This window comes from Epinephelus moara, chromosome 20 (genome assembly GCF_006386435.1).
Source record: "Epinephelus moara isolate mb chromosome 20, YSFRI_EMoa_1.0, whole genome shotgun sequence".
NCBI classification, from domain to species: domain Eukaryota; kingdom Metazoa; phylum Chordata; class Actinopteri; order Perciformes; family Serranidae; genus Epinephelus; species Epinephelus moara.
In genome coordinates this window covers 28,458,167-28,485,278 of record NC_065525.1, presented here as the reverse complement: position 1 = coordinate 28,485,278, position 27,112 = coordinate 28,458,167, and the positions used below count along the sequence as shown (strand labels likewise).

Here is a 27,112-nt window from a genome sequence, read left to right as displayed (position 1 = left end):
TCATATGTTTTTATTGAACAACACCTCAGAGAAAAGAGGCTGTTGATATTCTGTGACATACTTCCAGTTTCTGTTGGATGTCTTTATTGGTAAAACAGTGTTTATGAGGGGACTTTTCTGCCCCTGCATCAAGTTGCGTCTTTGTATGATGACCTTGAATGTGTTTTCTGATTTGGCTTCTGAATGGAGACCCCTCTGCAGTATGTGAAAGTCCTTGTGGTGTCAGAAGAGAGCTAACAAGAGGCAAAGGGAGAGAAGGGGATCACCCAGAGTCAAACCTGGAATGTTATGATTATATGGTCAGACCCTTAAACCTCTAGGTAACTACAGGGTGACTGTGAATCTGGGTAATTTTTTAGAGATCATAATAGTGCAGCATATTAAGAGGGGAGTCTGGGCGTCCTCCCCCAATAAATGTGAGTCAAACATTTAATTTCCTGCACTCTGTCATGCTACTTCCTGCTTTAATCATGCATATCTGCTTTAACTTCTTTCTGGGTTATGATCGCAGTGATTGCTTTAGAGGTTGCATACTTCCACCACCTTCCTTACCAGGTGTATTGTTGCACTGGAGTCCTGTTCTAGCAGTTGGTTGAAATTTAAGTCTTCTGCTACTTTTTATGTGGGGAGGAACAACATGCACATGCAGGAGGACATGTCCCTTGTGTGCCCCGCAAAATCTATGCCTGTGGTTTACCAGCACATTTGTGTTAACAGTTTCTTTTTGCTGAATTGGATTGTAATGTTTGGTCTTTGCTTTCCTACAGCTTGGGATTAAATTTGTTAATACTACAATGTGTAATTTTCTGGTTTTATGATCAGTAACTTCCAACAATTTTGTGTCTTTGGAGCTTATGTTACATTTATAACTTTGATATCTTTGTTTTTTTAACTTTACTATTTCATTAACCATCTTAAATCACCCCACATTCATCTTGTGACCCTCTGGAGGGGCCTGACCCTGGATTAAACTACCACACTGTATATAAAGTAGCTAAATCTACCGTAACAATATAACAATAACTAACCATCCAAGAACGTACTGATCATTTATTAGTCACAGAGGCCAAGTACTTTTATTTTTGATTAACTGCATTTTGCAAATTATATTTATGTACTTTTCCTTAAGTAGCTACACTTTTGAATGCAGGACTTTTACTTTTAATGGAGCAGTTTTATTGGTACTTATTCGGACACTGTACTGTACTGTGTGTGTATAAAGTAATGTGTGCATGTGTTAAAATATATAATAAAACAAACAGACTCAAACTATTTGAAAAAAGACATTTATTGCTACATTATCATTTCGACACATGCCTGTAGGCTACTTCAAACTGTACACATACTGTACATGTTATGATAGGAGTATTTCAGATTATTTCAGATTATTATTTATTATTTGTTCAGCAGTGTGAGAAGCAAACAAGACATCAATTCATCTGTAATACTGTATTGCTCAGAGCATGAAATGTGGCTACGTCTAGTAAAACTGCACAAAAATTGGGTTTTCTTGTGTAAAAGTAAATAGAGACATTATGGAATTCACAATATTTGTATAAAAGATAAGTTACATAACTTAGAAAAAAAATCAAATGTTCTATTAAAAACTCAAACATGCAAAGAGCTTCGACTACGTCTGAAGAGCGATAATCACACTGAGGAGAGGAGGGATTCAGTCCAGCAGTGTATCAGTAAGTGTAATCCTCTTAACAGTGCTATAACACAAATATACAAATAACAGATGATGTCCACGTGCTACAGAACATTCTCGGAGATCTGCTCATTCACAGAATGGTTAAACTCCTGCAACACTCTCACACACAACAGCTCACACACTCACACACTCTACAGGACAAATGAAATCTGTTGTCTAAACACACACACGTGGGAATGTCGGTCCTCTGAGCTCAGTGGAAGTCGTATACGTGGTAAATAATGATACACTGGAAAAGTCAGAAACATAACTTGCTCTGCCGAAAAATCAAAAACTGCAGATGACTCTTCGTCACTACCTGGTTTCATCTTTTCAGATATACTCAACAGACAGATAATCAATAAATATACAAAATATGTACAAAACATCTGCAGTTTACAATGCATTTGTCTCTTACAAGTAAAGTTTAGGCACAAAGTTAGAAGTCCGTTTTGGGACGCGAGGAGATGATTGTTCAACCGAGAGGTCGACTCTCTCCGCTCTGGTCCGAATGTAGGAGGAACGCTGGACGCCCAAAACAGCTGGATGCTTCCTGGGATGCTCTTCACTCAACATCTGGACACCAAAGACACAGAGATAATGGCAAAATGAGACCTATAATATAAATATTACGAATGATTTTTTGAAGAATTCTTTCCCAATACGGTTTGGTAACATTAACATTTTGTCAACAATACTATTCTTTAAATTGCTCGCATTACAAATGTTTAACTGTATAACTGTAAATGCGAAAGAAAACGTTAACTACTTGATGCTGGATTTGATGCAGGTATGATCAGATGCTCAGAGGTGGCCCATGGGGTTTCCTGGGTCTGTCAGACTGGGATGGAAAGCGAGATGCATGGACTGTGGATCCGTCATGACTGCAGACGCCTTCTCTTCCTCTCTCCTCCGCAGACACGCTGCCTTCGGGTTCAGGTTCCTCTCTGTGGGATTCAACAAACAATGGGTCAGCGTCTGACTAAATAAAGAAGCTGAAGCTGTGTGGTAGTACGTGGATGTTACTCATTTCCATCAGCTGTGTAATGCAACATGCAGTACTGTAGTTCTGGGGAAACTTTAAAAAATTCAACATGAGTTCTGCTTTGGCTGCTGACTTTTCTGTCATTATTACTCTCAGCGTATCACCACTAATTGTTGTTGCAACTTATGTGCACTGCTGTCACAGTGGTGCTCTAATCAGTATATTTAACAGTCAGATTGACTACATGTATTCTAACAGTCACTCATAGTGAGATCATTTCCACTGGTTCGTCTCAGCTCATGTGGAGCATTTTAGCATCTTTCTGCTCGTTGTTTTGATTCTACAGCTCTAAAATGTTTTGGTTGACTCTCTCAGCTCTCATCAGTGTAGTTTTTGGCCTCAGCAGGGTCAGACTAAACCAGATTATTATCCTGGAGACTATGGTTCGCTAGTAAGTCCATCCTGATGAAACAGTCTGTTTCACTCCCTGTATCAGTCTGGACTCGCTGCTGCCCAAAACACTTTCAGTGCTCGCCTTGACAGACAATCTCCTTCAGCCAATCAACTTAACGGAACACCGGGGAACATCTTCTTCATCACCAACAGAGCCAGTTGAAAAACTCCACAAGTGCTTGCTCTTGTTTAATTGTTGTTATTGACTCTAGTTCTGCAGTAACTTCACTTCACAATTGTTGTGTTTACTGTACTATTTAGAGTTAGCGCTTTTGGCTTCGGGAGCCGCCATTACTGTTCTGCAAGCTGCCGCGTGCATTTTATGTCATCAACTACAACACAAACCCTGACTGGCTGCTTTGTCAACTATGGTGCGGATCTCTGATTGGCATCTATTGGATTTTAATTTCTGGAAAGCATTTAGGGCGGCAGCGAGTCCAGACTAAAGACATAAAGGGGTGTGAAAAATTGTCAGTATCTGGGAATGAGAACAGGTTAAAACAGCAGTGGAGCCTTTAGCCGCTAAAGATATTTCCATCAGACCTGAAAAGAGCGTCAGTATTGGACTTACATTCATCAAGCTGCCAGAAATATGATTGCAAATAAATGATCATGTAGCTCCATGTCTACTGAGTGTGTAAAAACTCTACTGTGTTGCCTCCCAAGCTAAAATGTGGGTAAGCAGATGTGACGTGAGTTATCTCACTCTTGATAACCTATGGCACCTTCAGATGTAGGTTTCTATCTTATCTTCACTCTCTCCTTCACTTATCTGACTTGACAGAGAGACAAGGCTCCATCTCAGCGACACACTGACCTCTGACTTGTTGTTCCAGGCTGAGGATCACGGCCACGGCCTGGTGCAGCACCAGCAGCTTGGTCTGCGGCTTCTCGCTCTTCAGGTGCAGCTGACACATGTGACCCAACTCCTTGAAGGCCTCGTTGATGTCCCGCACACGTAGACGCTCACGGGCGTTGTTGGCCATCCTCCTGTCACGCTCACGTTCGGCCTTCTGCTCCGGGCTCAGATCCTCATCCCCATCCTCATGGATACTACAGCATCAATGAAATCATATATGAGGAACGGCTCATTAATTTATTGTTTGAATCTTTTAAAGATTTATGTTTTTAAAGCTTGAGTGGATCTAAGAGAAGGCTTCACACGTTAGAGCTGAGTTATACTGTGGAGCTCTCTGCCCTCTGCTGGTCACAGAACTGACATCATGTTACTGAGTCTCCAGAGGTCATCTGATACACCCTCATTTGTACTGTGAAGAGGGCTCATATAGTATACTGACAGCATGCTCATGTGATGAATAATTAATGTACAACAGCTTTTTTTTCGCCTCTTAGTCACATTTCACTGAGTGTTGTCTTTCCAATCAATGTCTCACTCAGTTTGAATATGAAACCAAAACAAAGAAATATATCCTGTAGCTAAACTGTTGCTGGAGGATCGTCCGCATATGTCAACATCGATTTCCCTCAACTAGATTATAGATCTAAATAAAAGAAAAGCATGCTCTCGGGAATCAGAGCAGAGGTTTGTCCTGAGGTGACCTCTGACTGAAACTGGATACACCAGGACGTGAACACTCTAATTAATCTGTGACAGATTCAAGATGTACAGTCTGCTTTTAAAACACTGACACTGACCTCATAAATCCATATTTTTTCCCAGTGGCTCATTTAAAACCAGTGAATGAATGAATCTGAAATGTCATCCTTCATCGTCAATGATCAAGTCTGATGTCACATAGAGCTGAAACAGTTTGTTGATGGTGATAAAATTAATCTGCAATCATTTTGATAAACAGTTAATTGTTTAAATGTTTTATTGAGGGGAAAACACAGCAACAACAAAAAGCTTTCTGGCTTCTCAAATGTGAGGATTTGCTGCTTTTCTCGGTTTTATATCTTTGTAATTAGGGCCTGAGCACCAAGGTGCATTGAAATGTTTTTTTAATTTCCTTTTCTTTTCTTTTTCTTGTTTTAACTGCTGCGTAATCACATTTTTGAGGAGCTTAGGATGCTTTAAAAACTCACACACACATCATACATGTAACTGGTGAAAACTGTAAAGTTCTGCAGTGATTGGGTTCGGGTCTGTCCAGCAGGCCCCATAGCACCCTCAAACACACGCCAGCATTGGAGTAAAGTTTATTTGATGTTCTTGAAATTTAAGTGAATCATAGCTCTCATCTTCAAGAGCATATATAATTTTGAGGGATTTTTTTTCGCCTAACAGGAAGTTAGCCATCATCGATTTCATGGGCTAACCTTCATTTTACACACATGTGCAAAGATTTTCGGACGCACAAAAACTCATGAAACTTTGCATCCATGTTCAAACTAGTGCTTATTTTGATTTGAAGGTGCAACTGGGCGTGGCACGCTGGCTCTGTAGCGCCCCCTAATTACATTTAGCCTTTGAATGTATTTTTGATGACCTTGGGATACTTGGTAAAGTTGTGCCCTCTTGGTCGGACAAAACAAAGAATTGGTTGACATCACCGTGGAAGCTGTATTACGCATTTTCCTCTATTTCATTGTCTAAATGATCAATTAAAAAAAATAACCATTAGTTGCAGCCCTTATTACCATTGTTTGCATCAACAAAAGGTAGTGAAATCTCAGTCTATAGTGTTTTAACTCTTACAGCCAACTGAGGACAGCGGTAGGATGCTGTAAAAGGACTTATTTTGCACCCCCTTGTGTTATGGGGATTTTTTTGTGAGGCCCAAAACCAGAGAACACCTTTCTATCTTTGATGTCCACGCCATTCACTGTATGTCCCCGCAGCTCCTCTTTTCTCCTCATTTAATTCATTGCAACTTGATGCAACATGAAGAAGAAATATGAGGCAGAGCTAAATAGGCTGGCCCGGACACAGCTGCCCTTCACAGCAGGGGGTCAGACAGTGTTTTAAATTAGGGAAACTGAACAGCAACCAGGCTCTGATACTTGCCTTCCAGTGAGGGACTTTTACTTTGAAATCTGCTGTTCGACTTTACTGTCACAAAATACACTGCTTCATTTTTTTTCATTGCAGATTGTTCATCATGGACATCACAAACATTTCAGCACAATAAGTCTTTGACAGTCACATTCAGCTGCTTTTTTTCCCGACCAGATGAATGGGGTGTTTGAAAGTGTTTACCTGTTCCCTGTGCTGTTTTCACCATGTGTTTTGTGTTCGCTCTCCTCGTCTGATCTCTGGCTGTCAGAGCTGTGACTGTGATTGGTGTGCATCATCTCCTCCCTTTCGCCGCTTTCCATCTTCAGCTCCAGATTACTCTGAACTCCCAGACCTCCTGCGGGAGAAATTTCAAATTAAAATTTATATAAAAGATACTGAAGAGATTGAAAGTTCAGATAAAGGAGGTGAAACAGAGAGGTGCAGGAATGACTCCTTAAACCACATTTTTGCAGTTCTGGTTCCCTCATCCTTTAAGACGTTGAAGTCATGCGACGATGGTGTAGTTTGTTTATAGCCTTATCTTATCGTTTTACTTCTGGTGATTGCATTTCTGCTTTCAAAATCCCACAAAAATCATATACAAAACGTGCAAGTATCATAAATTCTTTGAGTTTATTTTCTGCAATAATGCAAAATCCAGTACACAAATCTCACTGGCTTTTTGTCGAGGGAACCAGGGCCATGTTAACTTCCAGACTGGCCTACAAAAAAGGAATGTCATCCCTGCACCACTCCATATATGAATGCCTCTACCTCCACTTTGCATGGGCTGGAGCGTGGCCCTCTGTCTGGCTGGGTATGGGTGGCCGTTCTGTGTGCGGCTCTGGAAGTGGTTGTTGTTCATGTTCACAGCTTCAACCTTCATGACACACACAGAAAGGGATGAGATAAGGGAAATATTCATGTGTTCATTAGAAAGGCTGGTTCAGTTGCATACACTATACAACATCTAGATCCAACCAATGACACAAGACCAACATCTGCCTCCTCATTTCCGACGTAACTCCGGGTAGATCTCTCGCTCTACAGAATTAATTTAATCTCAGACAATCTTAATCCTTCCCTTAAAACTACTATATACTCCCTACACGTACCACTAATTCTCTTCAGGAATGATTCACTTCTAACAGACACATCATTTGGAAAAATAAAAGTGAGGGAATTTAATATCCCCTTCCCCCAGAGGATTAGACTAAAAACCCCTTTCCCCTGCATATACTTCCACTCCAGCTCAGCCAAAATCCCCTCGTCTGCCGAAAGGGAAACATGCTGGAATGGGAACCGCGCGATGCAGGCGTCCCCCATCACCCCACAGTGGAATTAGAGCTTGCACATACTGTACGCTCTCCATACAAGGGCGACGCGTCACAGCGCTCTCCCATTGTGCTCAGTTTCCTATTTAAAGGACAACAACCTTCACATGAGGAAAACATGCAGACATAACGGGTGGAACATTCCTGAACCTGAATGCTAGCACACACACACACACACACACATACACAGTGTACACACACACACATTAACGCTGCCCTGTGCTTCCTTAAATACTTCAAAGAAATGGTTGTTAACCATGGCTGGAGTGTGACAGGTGAGCGGCAGAGTGCTGGCAGATCCCAGGTGGCCGTGGAGGTTCTGGTTCAGCAGGCCGTGGATGTCAGTGGGCAGGCCGGCCGTGGGGCCCACAGCGTGGTTCCTCAGGACGTGGATCACATCGTCCAATCTGTCCAGTCGGTCCTCCACCTGAGACTGCAAACACCAAGAGACAAAAAGGCTTTTTTTTGGGACACAGTTGTACTTAGCTGTGACAAAAACAGTCAAGTAAAACAGGTCAGCTTTAACTTGAATGATCGAAATCCTAAAGGAATAGTTCAGTATTTTAGGAACTAGCATTCTTGTAGAAACATAGCTGATAAAATCAATACCAGCCTCATGTCTGTGCATTAAATATGGAGCTATACCTGGCAGCCGGTTAGCTTAACTTAACATTAATCCTGGAAACAGAGGGAGGCAGCTAGCCTGGCTCTGTTTCTTGGCCTGGTGCAGTGACTTCCTGGTGGTTTGTCGTGACCTCAAGGCTGCCAGGCAACAGTCCGGCACATAAATCCTGTAAAACCACAACTTGACGTTTTGTACAGATTTCATTACCTTTGGACAGAGCCAGGCTTGCTGTTTTGCCCTGTGTCCATGGGCAGACTATGACAAAATGGACCCCCAGACAGATATGCTAAGGCCCCACCACCTCTCCGACATGGGAGCGGGACACACAGGCTAGTTGTGTAGTCTCTTTTTGTTGCTGCTGTGAATCTCTTAGTAGTTGCTCATCATCTCTCTGTGGTTTTGTGTCTGTTTGAGGTAATTTTGTGTCTTTTTTGATCATTTTGTGTGTCTCTGTATCTCTTTAAAGTTATTTTTTGTCTCGTTGTGGTTGTTTCACCCCTTTTTGTGGCTATTTTGTGTGTCTTTGAGGTGATTTTGTGTCTTTTTTGATCATTTTGCCAGTCTGTGGTTGTTTTGTGTCTCTTGAAAGTCATTTTGCCCTTTTTTGTAGTTATTTTGTGTGTATTTGCAGTTTCTTTGCATCTGTTTTTGGTCTTTTTGTGTCTCTGTGCGGTCATTTTAAGTCTCCTCCTGGTCCGTGCGTGTTAATTTCAGTGACATTTTGCAGATGAAGGCCAGGGGGGGCTGTGACACTTTGGGCCCCTGGGCCTGTGCCCAAAAGCTAGTAATGATCAGTAATCCATCTATGCCTGCGTCCAGTCTTTATGCTAAGCTAAGCTAACCAGCTGCTGGCTGTAGCTTCATATTTACTGGACAGACATTGGGAGTGGTATCAATCTTCTCGGCTAACTCTTGACAAGACTCTAAATAAGATATTTACCAAAATCATTCCACTAGAAATGTAGTCCACACACATTATACACAGGACAAACTATGAAAATACAGGTTACTTTTTTTGCATGTACTTGCTTGATTTTTTGTCTTTTAGGTATTTTTATATCTAATATATACTACTTGTTTTTCTGACTTCATTACATTTTCTTATTTATTATACTTGCTGCACACTCCTGCAAGTTTCATTTGTTTATATATACATCCATTCATTATCTCTATATGACACAATGAAAAATTATTTACCAGTGATATAAGTGAAGACTCATAGTGTGGTGAGACTGGTGCCTGAACTGAACTCCGGGGCCACATGTTGGTACCTGAGAGGAAGAAAACAACCAAATTAGACCATGAAGGTGTTGGAAAAGAAAACACAGAGTGTAAATAATATATTCACTCTGTGCTGCAGCTACAGCAGCATGTGTGACTCCAGTTTACCTGCAGGTTCAGCTGCGCTCGGCAGTGGGGACGGAGACCTCACCGGTGTGGACGAGCTGGAGGGGAAGCTGCTGCTGGTGTGATCGGGGGAATAAATCTGGCAGCAGACAGGGAGAGAGGAGGGGGAGGGGGGAGGAGTGGGAGTCAGGCATGGATCATTTTAAAAGCACAACTTGTCATTTCTGCGTAAGGTTTTACAGCTGCTGCCACAGCCTTTGGAGCAGGCTCGTAACCTGAACCAAACTCATCAATTCTGGTCATTTTACTAGTCGGCAGCCAATAAAAAGTCCAGCAGCACGAGAGTAGCCCTTCGTTAATATGCACTGGTCTGTTACAGGCAGGGACAAACCAGTATTTTTCCCCTGCATTATACCACTGGGGCTCTCAGGGCTTGGTTTTATGCTCTGGTTTGACTGTTAACATAACACAGCATAGATGAGCCGGTCTTATGGGATTGAGGTGGTGCGTACTTACAGAGGCCAGAGCTTTGCCCAAGGTGTCGCCTGTCTGTGACCCTCCTGACACATGTCCTTTACTCCCTGAGACTGAAAATAAAAACACCCATTGTAAAATCTAACAATAAAGAGCAGACACACCTGAGCTAAAATAAGATTATATTCTCCATTTCCTCACCTGTTGAATTCTCTGAGGTGTTGATAGACAAAGTGCGTGATGCTGTGTTGTTGCGGTGAAAAGTGGACATTGGTGGGAGTCCCCTGTTCATGTCAGCAGCCATCACTGAATGTGGAGAGTAGTCCTGAACAGTAAGCAAACACACATTATAGTCAGCAGCAGTTCATAAGTGCTCTGCTGTCAACATCCAAGGTGCTGGAAGTAAATCTCACCAGGTGAGAGTGTGGTGGCGGCTGCAGGCCGCTGTAGCTCCCCGGCTGTGTTTGGTGGGTTGTAGCTGCTCCCAGTGCACCTTCATAGCCCTGCTGGTTCAGTCCGTTTACAGCATTCCAGATGTCAGGCGAATTGCTCGTCCCCTCTAAAATTGATAATGTTATGTTATAGCCAGCAGTGGAACAGCATCTCAAGCAGTCAGTCAGGTCATGAAGCTCTACAGCGGCATTCATTTCCATATACCAGTAAGTTTTTGTCAAAGCTAAGTGGAGCCACTGGAGAGGGGCTTTAGAGCCGCAGATTGCCCCCCTGGTGTAGAATAACCTGAATATTAAATCATTTTATCCTCCTGAGACCCTGTGTCCTCATATGAGGACATCAGATTTTGGGTTTACTTGACCTTATACTTCTTTCTGCTTAACTTAGACCTGTTGTCCTCCTTTGTGGACACTTTTTTGTGCCATCTAGTGGTAGTAAGACCACAGTAGACTAATCCATGTAAAAACAAGATGGCAGCCATCTATGCCAAGTCAGTCTGCAGCCGATCCCGACACAGAAGTGGACAAGGTACAAAACCTGATCAGATTTAATAGTTCAAACTTCATTATTTATCATCAGTAATGTTTGTAGTTTGATATGCAACAGTAACAAGCTGAGAAGCTGATAATTAAGAAGTACTGGTTTGAGGACATTGGGAATTAATTATCACTGATCATTTTTAGGTTTTTATATTAATCGGGTCCTACTGATCCCAAATAGTTAGGAGAAATTAAAAACACATACCAGACAAAAGTTTGGGTCTCAGGAGGTTACCCCAATTCAAGTTAGCAGAGGGCTAAGCCGGAAGTTAGCCGGCTCAGCCAGCATGAGTCTCTAGTTTTCTTGCTCAATGGGCCTAATTATGTGAAAGATTTAGGTAATTTCATACCTCGAAAGTCTAACTTTTTTGGTTTAAAGCGTCACCGAGCAACTGTCAAAGGAAGAAACTGGACCCTGCCTCTAACACTGTATCAAGTTCTCTTCAAGCCGCAGGTTGCCTTCCCCTGGTCTTGAAGATCCGAACAGTTAATCATCTTATCCTCATTCAAGTTAGCAGAGGGCTAAACCGGAAGTTAGGCGGCTTGGCAGTCAGAGGTCTCCAATTTTCTTGGTCTATGGGCCCAATGATGTCAAAGATTTAGGTAATTTTACACCCAGAAAGTCAAACCTTTTCGGGTTTAAAGCATCACTGAGCAACTTTCATAGGAAGACAATGGACCCTGCCTCCAAGTTTTCTTTATACATCTATGCCAAATACCTCCAAAAACTAATGACCTTCCCGCCAGTCCTACTGTTTTGTGCTAATTAACAAAGGTTGAAATTGATGTCTACTTTGGTGTCCCTGAAAATCCATATTGTATCTGTATATGTCTTTAGGTGCCACCATATCAAATGGATTTACGTGAACCCTGAACCAAAGCAGAATGACCTAATTACTCTACTGGATCAAGTACATTAAGATTGTTTGAGCTCACCGAAGAAGGTGCTTGCGAACACATTGTTGTGGGCCTTGGTGGACGGATGTGAAGATGGGTTCTGGTTGATGTCGTCATTAGTGGGAGACTGCCCATAAACCTAAAGAGAAGAGCGTGTTTAAGGAGTTGTCCACTTTGAATTAACATATTGTCAAACAATGGTTTTCTACGTGTCTGTAACTCTCAAACCAATCTTTCTGACACAAACACATAGATACTGTGAGTGCGGGCTGGAGCAACAGTATTATGAAAACAAAGCAGAGAGCTGATGCACACTTAGAGCTATTGCGATAATCCATAAGCTGCAGATCCATGCACCTCCTCATCCGGATTTAGGAACCATTCACCATGAGAAATCCCTGCCCTAATCATGATCAGGTTCGGCTGGCTTCAGAAGACTGGGATACAATTCCCTCCCAAATAAAATTGAATTACAGGCCTTCTCATATTTTGTCCTAACCAAACAGAGAGCCGAGTCTCACCATAATGATCTCCTTCTGCAGGAAACAAAATATCGTAAAATAGCAAACAGGTTTGAGAATTTAACCAAATCTGGCTAATGTTTTCTTTCTTTTAATTGTAAAGCACACAGCTAGAAACCGCACATATGCACACAAAACACACCAACACATGCTCACTCACTCAAACACACCAAGAGGTCTGGGCTGCACCTGCACCTCCCTCGATTGCTTTGATGTGCCCCAGGAAATGAAAATAAACCTCCCTGTGCAGCATCAATGGGGTGTCAGTTACCCGGACGACAAGTTCTGTAAAGCAGGCTATTAAAGACTCTCTTGAGTATGCTTGTGCAAGCACACTCACAGTCTCACACACACACACACACACACACACACACACACACACACACACACACACGCTCTTAAGCACACACACACACGCTCTTAAGCACACACACACACACACACACGCAGCCGTGACCCTGGCTGGCATGAGTCCCATGGTGATTGTGGGCTAGGCCAAACAGAGGAGCCCCTGCCGACACTGGGCCCGTCTGAGCCGCCATAAGCAGCATATGGCGGAGGATAAAGCCAATTGTCCTCCTTACCATCAGCATAGCAGGCGACCCGTTAATAATGGTCACACCCCCGCCCCAGCACGCCCTCTCTGGCCCCCGCTGGAGAGGGGCCGTCACCATGGCATCCTCTTTTAGCATAGCATTGATTTAGGAACCATCAATCACACCATCACAAATGATAAGGGACCCTTTTTTTCAGCAAATAAGAACCACAACTAAGAGGGAATTTAAATACAGTAAAACCTCTATATTTGCTTTAAATAATCATTTTAAACATGCCTCATTTTTGGCAATCTATTTATTGCATTTCCAAAGTCATTTTAATCTGAATATATGCCATACAAAGAGAACAAACAGCTATTTCCCCCATTGTAAACACACACACAGCATTACCATGCTAGATGAGTGAAATATCAACTTGCTATTCAGGGCCTATGCTGTGCTCCACCATAGCCAACTCCAGCCACATGCAACCAATTTTCTGCCTCTGTGATCCACGATGTCTGGATATGGTTAGTCTCACAGAGATCAAAGCTGCCTTTGATAATGGCAGCAGTGGTGGAGGGACTGCTCCAACATAGCGAGGTTAAATCAAATAGAAATAGCAGCAATCTGCTTCATGTCAAGATGTTTTCTGCTGCTAGGCTTGACTACAGGGTGCTCGGCTAACAGGAAGCGTGGGTCTCGCCGGTGCATTTTAACATGAGTTTGTTAAAAACCACAAGTGAGTGAGGTGTTAGTGGATGCTGACATTATGTTAGGTGTTGTGCATGGGGAGGCGTAACAAGTTGTGTGATTTGTGGGTTTGTATTGTCATTAAATTTGATTCGTATGTGAATTTAAATGCTGTTAAAGGGGAACAAGACAAACAAACAAGTGACCAATGGGTGAGTCACAGAGAATTTTACTTTATAATGTCACACATCAGTTCTTGCACTCAAAACTACTGCAGTTTAAACAAGAATAAGCTTCATCTCGAGAGAGTGACAATGACACATTCAGCACAAACTATAGTCATGACCTCCCCAAAACACAAAAGTCTTCCTCTCCTTCTGTTTCTCATTCACAAACACACACAGAAAGACACACACATGCAAACCAGCCACATGAAACAACCTTATATTCCAACAAATGATCTGTGCAGAGCAGGAAACATCCCCGCCAACTCTCACCAAAAGGTATATACAAAAGAGAATATATTAAGTTGTAATATTCTTAACTTTTAAACAGGTTGCAAATGCATTTCTTACTGATGCAAAACTCTGGATGTCAGTCACAGAACACACTCTTTAACCACAATAAACAAATAACTACTGTTTTACTATGCAAGTCAACAAACCAGCAGAAGAGAACACAAGTGCAGAGTGCAACAGCATCATCACCACACACACTGACAGTGCCATGTATCCTCTGTAGAATAAAACATAAATGTATATGATAAGATGTACTCACTGGTTTCATGTTGTAGCAATACATCAATGAGTTGTTGCCTGCTCCAGAGACAGGGTGAGCACAGTACATAACTCCGTCTGGTTCAGTGCAAGACTCTTCAGTACAGTCCACAAGCAGCTCGTCTGTCCGTGTCTTTACTCATGTGTGTGTAGTCCACATGCACTCCTTCCCCTAACCTACCCCTGCTGGTCATGCAGCTACCCGCAGACAACTTATGCAAATAAGGGCTGGACCATTCCAGGCAGCAGGGAGGGGTGGCCAAGAGTTGATGCTATTACTGTACTGCAAGCCTGGTCCAGAATATTAGAAGCAGTCTTTTATTTATTTAGTAAAGTAAAGTGAAAGAACAAACACAGTCTGGGTGTAGTGTTTAGTGTGTGTTGACTATTAAGTGCTTGTGCAAAATGGCAACATGCAATTAACTTGTAATAATCAGGGAATTCCCCACCCACGCATGATCACACACCTTGACCACACCAGAGAAATCAGAAAAAAAGAAGCCATCACCAGTGTTGGTTATAGATGTTGTTGCTCAGCTGTCATCCCCTTATATGACACTGGTTCAAAATAATATGTAAGCAAGCTCAGAGATCCCTCCATGCAGTGATGACGCCATGCAGATTATCTGCTGTGGACAGGTAGAGGTTTCCAGTAAACAGAAGACGCCACAGCCCTGTCTGACCTACATGCACAAATAGATCCAAATCTTTAGTTTGTAGGCACGTGTGGCGTGGTGAGCTCATCCAGAGGCTGGGTTAAAAGTTATTTATACAGTGGTCCAGTCTGTCTGGGTGATCTGCTAACGTGGAACACTTAAACAGACAGACTTCCTGGTGTGAGGTGAAATCCACTGTCTGTTGCCCTGGTGCTGAATCTGACAGTGACCTACAGTGCTGCATGTGTAAACAAACAACTCACATTTATGACGTCTTCTTCAGAAAACTCTCATTAGGAAGTCAACTGCCCAAACTACTCACTCAATCTCAAATTAAAATACTGAACCAACTATAATAGAGGGTGTGTGAACGCTACACGGAGCTGACCTGCTGTGTTTTGTGCAGTATTTTTTGTGTGTTACACAAATACGATTTGCCAGGGAGGAAAAAAAAATACTGCAGTTGGCGTGATGCTCAGACCTGCGGTGTGTGCCACACTGTCCTGGCAAGGCAATTTGTCCTAGACAGACCTCACAAGAATCCAATCAAACAATTCCCACTGAGACACGACACAGTCTTTATCTTGGACTCATTGTCTTAAACCCTCCAGTGTTTACACTGAAGCCACAGGGGACTGTGTGTAATGTGACTGACTTGAGATCTTTCCATAACATGTATTCCTACTGTAAATAGGTCTTGAATAAAATGTACGCTGTGGTGTCCCCGTGACTTTTAATGCATGGTTAGTGTAGTTTATTTAACTTATATTAATATATTTGTTTCATTTTTTTCATATTTAAAGAACTAAAAATATTGAGAAAGGAGGACCATGATAAGGAGACCAATGTTTACTGTTGCAATGTTGCAACTGCAACAATGCAAATTCAACCAGTCCCTGTGAATTCTGCACGATCCTCCAATATTGTCCCATCACTGCAACTTTTCTACAAGTTCAACCAATTATCAGAGTTCTCCTATGAGTGCACCCCCCTACATAATGTCACCAAGCTCACTTCCTTGTTTGTGGTTGTGAAGATGCAGACATGCGCAACATGGATATCTCATATTTATTGACAAAAACTGCTGCTAAAGAGCCTGGGCTATTGTTTGCTTAATTCACTGAACTCAACAGGCCTATATTTGGGACAGGTGTCCATATGGGGCAGGCCTTTTAATGCCTTTCACACAAAAGTGTTGCCCAGTAAAAATAGGAAAATGCAATCAAACTGTTTATTTGAACCAGTACGAATGCAGGAGGATTACGGCACCCTAGCATACTGTCAGAACACCAGTTTATCCTGTTAAAACAAGAGTCATAATTTGGATTAATTTTTATGAAAAACCCTTTTGATTCCTTTTTGATTGATGGACCCTTACTGACAAAGGAAACATAAATATCTTACATTTTATGACAGCTTCAGAAGAAGGGAAACACCACTTGGTTTTTTCGTCATGCCGGTAAATCTGAATGAATTACGGGTGTTGGGTTTTTAAGTTGAACTAGGCTTTTAATTGAAATTTTACGGTAGATTGAATATGCTGGTAACATTAGTGTAGTAAAAATCACAAACTCAGAACAGCGCAGTTTTATTCTCACTGGCAAAAGTTGCCTTCGATTTTTTATTTTTAATCACAAAAAAAGAAAAAAAAATCCCAACACTTTTTGCATTTTCCACATGCTGTTCGATTTCATTTACAAAAAATGACCTAAAATAACTGCAACATGCAAGTTTTAAGAAAGGCTGCTGTGAAAACAGGTATTGTAGGTCACAACAATCCCAAAGAAAGCCCGCGAAATCCTGGAGGGACTGCTGATCTGAGATCAGGAAAACAAACTACTGTCTGTTGGTGTCAGTCTGTCTGAAGGTGAGCTGTGCAGTCCGCATAGCTTCCTTGAAGTCAAAGTCTAATCCTGACTATCCACGCTAGTGTTAACTGGGTTAGCAGGTCAGTCTCTTCATCTTCATCGGGAGAATCGTTTGTGGACCTGTCCTTCTTTTTATAGGAACAGCGTCTGTAATAAGATTCTTTTTGTGAAGAGGGACTATTATTAAGACAAAAATAAATAACAGAATTTGGGACTTTTACAAATAATCCAGGAACACCAGTGGCTACTGAATGACCTTTTCCTCTGACAGAGATCAGTTCGCCTATCTGACACACTAAGCATGCATAACACACACACACACACACACACACACACACACACACACAGGAATCTTGAGTAAATGATCCAAGAGCAAATATATACAATCCCCTAACCCTGAACTTTGCATCAATCTTAGTTAATTGCAGTCTTGTCAGGAGTGCGATTATTCAAACAGGTAATGCAAATGTTAATGAGTTCAAATTTGCATATCTTTATTTTCCCATGGTTGAAATGTCATTGGTTATGACGCTCTACAATGAAGAATGTCACTCCTGATGGCCCCCTGATACGTTGTTGGCCATTAAGAGGCCAAAAAAGAGCAACTGAAGGGGAAGGAGGAAAAATAAATACGGAGCCGAGCTCAAAATGAAAGAGAGGAAATGAAGACTTTTATATGCAAACAAATAAAAACACATGCACGCAATCCACCTCAGCCCTTCAGTTATCACATTCAATTCTATTTGCAGAATTTATTAGTGAGGGGCACAAAATCTGATTATATTCTGCAAAGGAAAAATTACTGATGTGGCCCACCACTGAGGACACAAAGACAACATTTGCAGTGTGAAGTCACGGTCGTCCTTTTACTGTAAGATGTGCTGTTGTGCATACTACGCCTGCAACACACATTTCAAGTGTTGCTGGCATATTGCTCATCGTCATGCGCCTGATTTGACATGGCTTAAATAACTATCTTCCTGCCAGTGATTGGCATTCACACAAGAAGGGGTGAGTGGGACTGGGGAGCAGATGGTGACATTCCACATGACCAAACTGATCAATCAGCATGCTGGGACGCAGGTGCAGCACAGGCGGGCAGCACCACACCATCTATTTCACCATCTACGGGGCACAAACACATGGGCACCAATCGTGGCACCCTGAGGGTCTGCATGCTCCTCTGTCCCGCTGTGCCAAGGTTGATGACATCAGAATTTCCCATCCGCTCTTCCACAGGACGCCAAGAAAAAGGAGGAGGAGAAAAAAAAGCCGTATAAAATCTGCAATAACAGCCCGGCCTGGGATAGGTTGTGTAAGTGACGTCAAAGCCAGGGACTCCCATAATTCACCCTGGTACAGAACTGATAAACCAAAAGGAAACATGGACAAAAGTATCAATATATTTTTGGAATAAACAACGTTATTTGTGGGATCTGAAGGACGTGTTTTGAGGGGTAAAATCACTAAAATGTCCTCCTCACTGCAGGCACACTGTGGATACTTTATACAACCCCATCCTAATATTTAGGTTCAGCTTTACAGAAATATAACAATACATTGGTTACTTTTAGGGCTGTAATGGTTATTTGTATTATTCATTAATCTGCAGGTTGTTTTTTAAGTAATAGTTTTATCTATAAAATATTAAAATTTACCATAACCCAAGGTCAAATTGTGTTTTTTTTCCTGCCCAAATCAAATCCTTACAATGTAACAGCAGGAACCATCAAATATTTAACTCTTTTGATTTAAACATGACTGAAACAATTTATATATTATCAAAATAGTTGCTAACTAATTTTCTGTTAATGGACTAATCAATCTACAGCAAACTCTTTCAGCTCAAGTCAGAGGCGTAACTTTGGTTTGAGAAGTGGGGGACAATAAAAAGGAGGATCTGGGGGTCCTCCTGCAGGAAAACATTTGCGATTTGAATCCCATTTCCTGCATTTCCACATACATTTAATGAATATGACTAATCCGGCAAATGATTATGTTGGTCATCATGCTAAATTCTGCCAGAATAGTAGTAAATGTGCTAAATATGACGCTTCTCTGTTGCGTTTCTTTGGAGTATATCAGAGCAAAATCAGCAGCTTAATTCACAATTTCAGCCAAATTCAGCTGGCAAAACCATTTTTGTGGTTTAAAAAAAGTTTTTGGAAGTGGGGTGGAAACAAACGTGACTTTGAAAAAACATGTCTTCTCATCCCCATTGGAAATTACACCTCAGGCTCTAGTTACCTTTCTTTTATCAATTAGAAACAGCAAACTCAGAATGAGCACTTGAGCACTTACTGTAAATTAGAAGTAGGTTACCATCAGCCAGACAAATAAAACTAGTTTAGTTATACTGTAAATTAACTGCAGGAATTCTTGTAAGTGTGTTTTGTTTCTACTGCAGCAGTTCATACAGAATATATCTAAAAATATTTCCTTTTAGAGGGCATGTCAGTGAATGCATCTTGGAAGTAAACAGGCACACACAGAGGGCAATGTGCTGGCCGTGGTGTTTGATACCTGCTGGCGTGACTCTGTGGCGAGGATCTTCTGTGTCTTCGGATAAGACCTGGGCACGGCAAGCTGATCTCGTAGTCTGGTCTGAGTGCTGGAAGGAGTGGGGGTTGTAAGAGGATTGGAGCAACCGTGGCTGCACGGTGCACGTGAGAGCCAGACTCGGCGACCTCTGCACCATGGTGACCTCGCTGTCCCACATTCTCCATAACCTACAAGGAGAAGACGGGTGGCATTAGGTCACTGGCACTCTCATGTGTGACCTGCTTGATTTCCAGGGGGGTGTGTCATGAAATCAAAAGTCAACAACAAAGAAAATAAGAGGTGTTTGAGGGCAGTAAATGTGCTGAAGTGTGCCAACATGTGCTGTAGCTGTCAGCTTTGTCTTTCTCTTTATGTTAATGTGTCTTTGACTTTTAAGAACATTTGTAGGGTAAGTTATCTGCATGTGTTTTGCAAATATGGCACAGTATAATGCGAAATAATTCCTCTAAAAAGTAAAATGTTTTATGTGATATTTTAATAATCAAGCACTGTGCACATGACTCAGAACAACAGGCCACAGTGAGAAGATATTGTAAATTGTTAACGTGTCATTATATGGTCACAAAAATGGCAGCAACTTTGGCAGGAGTGTTGTTTGAATCTTAACATTCGGAGGAATGAGCAAGGGCAAAGAGTGCTGAGATGAGACCTTCCAGCCCAAATCAGAAGTGACAGGAGATTGACAGTAAAATAAATCAGTCCAGAATAGCCAGCAACCGAAGGTCAAAAATAGAGTGAGAAAACAATGACTAACAAGGAAACAACATTTTCTTGAGATTCAGATGAAGTGTCACTGCTCCACACCTCCGGTGTTGTTAACAAGCCAGCAAATGACGAGGTTTGATGGATGAGTGTGTGTGTGTGTGTGTGTGTGTGTGTGTGTGTGTGTGTGTGTGTGTGTGTGTGTGTGTGATACGTTGTGGAGGGAAGAAGGAATTGTCAAGAATATTTAAATGTTGAAGCACAGATCTATTTGATCAGATTACACTGCCACTTAAAACAAAGACAGTTTGGCCATCTGATCATAATTAAGGCCTGTGAAGTATATGAGAAAATATTTTACAATTTCAGAGACTGTTCCCAATCACATCTCACACACACACTACAACTAATTGAAAATATAATCCTTCAACTTTACATTGCTGGTTGTCGTTTTATTCCGATTTATAGTTTCCATGTTTAAAAAAATATCACAAAACAAGTCATTTCTATTGGCCTTTAGTACAATTAACAAATGTTTTATTTATATGTAACACCAGAGGGAGCAATGCTCACCTACAAGAGCCTGAATTCTGCACAGAAGCAAAAAATAGACTCTTATATCATACATAATATGTGTAATATTTAAAGCTGCTCCATGCCAACCTTATGTCTCATCTCATATGGCTCCCTCCGCATATGTCTGCCCAGCTGCCAACAAAAAAAAATATTGCCATTGCACATTTCTGCAAACCAGAAATATGTCACATATGCACATTTCATATGAGTCATATCAACATTTATAAAGTGACGCAGTATATGAACTGACTTTGTCATCAGAAGGTGAAGAGGATGGAGGATGGTGGATGGTGCGACACCTAGGCGAGATGCCTGCCAAGCTGAAGACCATTGCTCATAACCAATAAACAACAAAACCAGTTGTTTTTAGCGACTCGTCACTGTTTTGCAATCAGCTTTTTTGGCCCGTTGCTGTTTTTTCACTGGGGATAATGCCACTAAGAGCAGTAGTTTTTTACAAAGACATTGCTGCATTTTCTGCCGAGATAGTGCCAGGAAAAGTGTTTGTTTTTACAGAGACATTGCTGCTTTTTCAGTGGGGACTGTGCCCCCAAAACTGATAAATCAATATATATCCACTTTTTCCCCCGCCAAATCCTAGGGATCATCAGGTGTCTTCTGTTGTGGAATTGACATCATATTAAACAGGCGTACTCTTATCATGATGGCCCACCAGCAGATGGAGACATGAAATACAATGCTTTTCAATGTATGTAATATTCAATCATTGTGTAAAATAATCAAAAGCATGTTGGGTGATTCTGACATTCATTTTAAAATCGATATTGGCCAGTACCAATGACTTGCCAATATTATCATGCATCCCCAGATTTGACCATTTATAAAACAGCAATCACTGACATTACAGGATGTATGAAAAAGATATTTGACCAAGTATGATTCTTGCCACACACTTTCTCCTAAAATGCATGTGTTTTAGGAGAACATGTATGCCCACAGTGCCAAAATATAACAGGAGTATGTTAAGCAGTATTTCTACTTCTCAGGTCGTTTTATGTCTCAGCTACAAGAACAGTATCATCTGCATAGTGAGGAATACATACCAACTGTGAGATTAGGGGCCCAAATTCTGCTAGCGACCATTTTATCATCTTCTGTAATTAATTTTATACATTTTATTTAAAATTTCGGCACACTGCTCTGCATGTCTCTTGAAGGTGTCAGAAATAAACTGTTGTAGGATCATTAACCTGTACGCAATAATCCTTTTCTTACCAGCAAAATATTTTATATTCATGCCAAACTGAATTAATCTGAGAATGTTTTTCTCTAAGTTTTAAAAAGCTTTCTGAAACTATAAAAAGTAAAAAGTACATCTCTCTTCTCGTGTGCTAGGATGCACTATTTTAGATAACGAGTATATTTGTGTAACGTACCTTGTGTTCTTATGGATGCCATTTTCTACGAACAGGCTAGACGTTTGCAAATAATGGGAAAGCCTGTCGGTGTACATTTTACACACACCACTTAAACAAAAATGATTCACAGATGTTGTAACAAAAACAGAATATAATACAAAATATAAAGGAGGTTATAATAATGAAAAAAAAAAGACATTTGTGACATTTTTTAATGAGTGTGACTTCTTGGCGTGTTTGCAGCTCATGCAACTAAGCATGAGGTGACTAAGTGATAGGCTTGGGCGGTGTCTATTTTTTCACACCTTCACACCCTTCTGACATTTATGACGGTATTTGTGTAAAAAAAAAATATTAAAAAACTTAATGCTGAGCTGCTGGTGATAGAAGTCATTGTAGCATGTATGTCATTAGCCTACAATGTGAGGCTGGGCAATATGGCATGAAAATTCCAACCAGAAACTGTCCGCCTAACAGGTAGTGATCATGGACATATTTACATGTATATGTGGGTAGAAGTGAAATATGCTGGCTCAACACACTGTTTTTCTCCACTGTGTCTCTTCACCGTTGCTCACTGGCTTTTTACTACTTCTGTAATGTTTCCCCCACCACTTGGAATCATCTAATTCAGCTCAGCTGCCTGTTACGTCAGTAGAGACTGACCTCTGGTGGCATGTGCTGTGCACTACAATAAAACACCTAAATACAGCATCTCCATATCAGTTTAACAGAAAGAGGAGCTTGTGTATTTTTGATGGTTTTGAATATTCAGGATTTTCTAATACCTTGATACTGCCCAAGACTACTGAGCGACATCTTTACCCATCAAAATATAACCCTCTTAGAGTACCAAAATAAAAGTAAGCCTACTGATAATGCAGAATGGCTCATCTCAGAGTAACGTATATCATATTTATATATTGTTAGAAATCGGTATGCATTAAATGCAGTGAGCATCTCTTTAATGTTGTACCTGGCAAATGTGGGGATGATATCAACTAATTTCAGGATAGCTTATAGTAATTTTAGTTTAATTTTAGTCGATTAGTGCTACGAATCTGAACCTGCAGTGACTAGAAACTTGAGTTATGAAATAAATGTAGTGAAAGAAAATGTACAATATTTTGCTTTGAATTGTACTGATGCAGAAGTATAAAGGAGGCTAAAATGGAAACACTCTAATCAGTAGAATACGTCCCCTCACAGTGTACTACAGTAGAATACTTCTCCATACCATGTATGACAAAAGAATACTTCATCATGCTGTGTACTACAATAGAAAATCTGACCATACCATGTACCACAGTAAAATACGTCACTGCAGTGTGTACTACAGTGGAATACTTCTCCATACAATGTACTGTAGTACAATACTACAGTGTAACATGTACTACAGTAGAAAACTTCCTTGTACCATGTACCGCAGTACTTTACTGTAACATTCACTACAGTAGAATACTTTATCATACTGTGTGCTACAGTAAAATGCCTCACCGTACCGCATACCACAGTGAAATGTAACCATTCTGTGTACTACAGTAAAATACGTCACTGTTCAGTGTACTACAGTAGAAAGAAGTACTTGTGAAGCCTAACTGTAGCCTGTTTAGTTGCATTCCTCTGAGGATATTACGTTTGTACACCCTGATGTCTGACCTGATGCCTCGGATCATGTCAAAGATTCCATCACCACTCCTGTGCTCTGAAACACTTCACTGCAAAAGACAAACAGCAGAGCAGTCACATAATGTACTGAGACACATTAAATAAACTAAACTAAAACAGAGACACTTCAAATCCTACAAACAAACAGAAACCAAGTAGCAACATTTCCATTATTCCCACTTGTTCCTGTTATTCTTATCTTTAGGGTCACTGTAAACATGTCCATACATGCCTTTCCCATGTGTGTGTGTGTGTGTGTGTGTGTGAGTCTATCTCTGTCTTGCATTATGTTTCATGACCGTGGTGTCAGTGGAGTAACATTACCTCCTTCCATCAACAGATGGCAGCATGAAATAAGCCATGATGAGAGCATTTATTTAGGTCTCGTTTTTTCCTGACCTGGTGGCTTCATTCCTCTGAATTTCCACATTTATATTTTCATGAAGGAGACATATAAAACATTATTAATTATTAGTGGGTTATTATTAGTTATTATAATCACATTAACTGGACACGTGTGTAATATGGGTGATATAGCTACAGAGGGTTTACTGGTGTGACATAAGTGAGCGTTGTATTTATATCCAGAACAGACAGTCTCAATCTAATTCATCCTCTCAGGTTATTTTTTTTCCGCCAGCTGTGTCTCAGATTTCAGCCGAAGGAAAAAATAGTAGCTAAGCTGTGAGATGAGCAAAGACACATCTTGGAACAATCTGTTTGGTGTTTCAGCATTTCCTCACCGACAGTGTAACAGGATTATACATCGATGGAAACATACTGGTTGATTATTTGATGAATACACGCGCTGGTAAATGACCAGTTTACATGTAGAAGTGATATCATCCTGGCTGTTTACCCGTCATTGTCACTATCTGATCAACCAGTTTCCTGCAGCAGCGCCCCTGCCGGGTGACAGCGGAACTGCAGCGCACACACCAGCGTCAAGTTACAGGAAACACAGTGAAAAACTAAACTCCCCGTCTGGGCTTTTAAATTAAAACACCTTTAACATCTCATGCACAATAACAGGAAACATAACAGACACACTTGTACATTTATTTAACAAGGGATTCTAAGTTTTTGCCAGTTTATAAGAGTGGGGACACCAGTAACCAGAAAATATTAAAGCATGGATTTACTTTCAAATAGGGCTGCAGCTGATGATTGTCTTTATCATTGAATCACCTGAAAAGGAGTTTTCTGAGGCATCAAACACTTACTTTTCTGCATGCTGGTGAATTTTTATGCACCAATTTGTTCCTTTTCTGTCTCAATTTATGGTGTAAATGTCTTGAATATGTCAAATATCAAAATCCATCTGCTCCTTTCATGTTTTTAATTGTGGGAGACATGTTCTAAATATCGAGGAGAACATGTCCCCTGGGTTCCCCCTGAAATCTTCAGCTATAGTTTCTGGGACTATCTGGTTGAAGAAGTGGCCTGTCTGTATTATCAGCAAGTATTATCATGGTAAGTAAAGCACTTGAAATGTTGATCCATTATAGAAAAAACACATACTGACTAGGAAGAGACAGAGGTGCAGAGGAACTGAAAAGAGACACAAAATAATTACAAAGAGACACAAAACCACCACAAAGAAATTCAAAACCCTCATAGAGAGTCACAAAGAGATGTAAAATGACCACAAATAGACACAAAATAATATCAAAGAGACACAAAACCATCAAAAAGGAGATGGAAAATTCCCTTTAGAAAGTCACAAAACAACATAAAAGAGGCAAAACCATGATAAAGTCTGTTTGTCTTGCTCCTATGTAGGAAAATGTTGGGGCCTTTTGTATATTTGTGCCCAGGAGCCCATTGTCTCATAGTCGGTCCATGCACTCTTCTGATTCTATCTCCAAGAAAACACTGTGGAAACCATGGTGCAAAGGCAAAGAGGGTACCCTGTATTAATAAGACCACCTGATTTGCCTTATTCGTACTACAGAAGACTTTTTAAATTCAGATGAATTTTGAATTAATTTTTGTACTGGACAAGGACTACAGAGTTTGTCCCCCAAAGGGATACTTTAACTGCCAGTATGAATGACAGAAATGATAAATGTTCATATGGGCATGTGAATATTGTTTCTGTTTGTAAACAGATGAACATATAGAGTAAACGAGGAATAAGTCCTAACACCTGGAAATGAGTTAACATTTTACACAGTTCCCTTGTCTGAAAGTCAATGGGTTTTGTAATGGTTTTTTGTTATATGCCTGAAATAAGGTCTGTGGTTAACACAAGCTTGAGAGACTTTCATATTTTGTCATGCGACACAGATGAGTCAGTAAATAGCACACTCGTGACGTGAGCCATGCTGAACACGGCTTTACGGTCTTGTCATGTTGGTGACATTAGGCCATGCAACCATAGTGAAGTTCACTTATAGCCACGTGTTAACTTTTTACTTCTGGTGATTGCATTTAGGCTTCAGTAATCATGTAACTGGTGTTCACTGGTGAAGATTATCCCGCTGAACAAAACATGTATCATAAATGTTTGCTGGCCACAGAGCTTATTTACAGCAATAATCCAAAATGGAAAAATCCCATAGGCTTTTTGATGAGGAAACCAGTGCGATGCTAACTTCCGCATCAAACAACAGAAAAATGTCACCCCTGAAGCACTCTATACAGCAGTGATACTCAACCTACAACCCGTGGGCCAAATGTGGCCCCTGATAGGGTGCCAGGTGGCCCCCCAAACCAAAAAAAAAAATTAACATTGTTTTTTTTTTTGTCATTTTAATTTACATAAGGTGCCAGAGTGCATTAAAAACGCATCAAAATACAGCTTCTTTATCAAAAAAAGTGCCAGAGGAGGATCTCCCAGACCCCTCAACATAGGTCAGGACTAAGCTCTGAGTGTCTTACGCTTATGTTGTGTTCACGCTGGGTACAAATAAAACAATTCAGCCAAGTGAATTACATGTAAAGTCAATTTAAAGATCGATTAGATGTGAATTCCCACAACGCAACTGATGCGAAATGGATGAATAAAGCGCAATTTCATGACAGTTGAAAAACTGAACTTCAACTACCAATTCACGCCGCGATAGCCAATCAGCATTGAGATCCTCCGGGGACGTATGATGCCGAGGATGTACCGTTGGAAGTTCATTTATCGATTCAGCAATTTCACGTGCCTATGACACGAGTTATTCTCACTTATGAGGCGGTTCAACACAAAATATTCTAGTGTTCAAACTTGCGGGAGTAACGCAAAAATTTGCATTGCGTTTAGTGTGAATACAACATTACACACATGTGTGGGGCTGCTGTGAGTGGCCCCTGCCCTCTTGTCATTTTGCAAAAGTGGCCCCCGGGTGAAGAAAGTGGAGTATCCCTGCTGTGCAGAATGAACTTGTATTTCATTACATTAAAAGAAAGGGGAAAAATGAGAGCTG

At 40.9% G+C, this 27,112-nt stretch overlaps 1 protein-coding gene across 1 annotated transcript; it reads right to left on the bottom strand.

The window, feature by feature from the left end:
- Positions 1-1,290: 1,290 nt before the first annotated feature.
- Positions 1,291-14,457, bottom strand: LOC126408557 (transcription factor 12-like). The gene is made up of 13 exons (XM_050074182.1): positions 14,287-14,457; positions 11,799-11,898; positions 10,284-10,429; positions 10,072-10,195; positions 9,913-9,983; positions 9,439-9,535; positions 9,247-9,320; positions 7,681-7,857; positions 6,865-6,970; positions 6,292-6,445; positions 3,949-4,184; positions 2,463-2,640; positions 1,291-2,269 (listed from the first exon to the last, which is right to left on the bottom strand). The coding sequence occupies exons 1-12, from the start codon at positions 14,353-14,355 to the stop codon at positions 2,498-2,500; spliced, it is 1,497 nt and encodes a 498-aa protein (XP_049930139.1). The 5' UTR covers positions 14,356-14,457; the 3' UTR covers positions 1,291-2,269; positions 2,463-2,497.
- Positions 14,458-27,112: the final 12,655 nt, after the last annotated feature.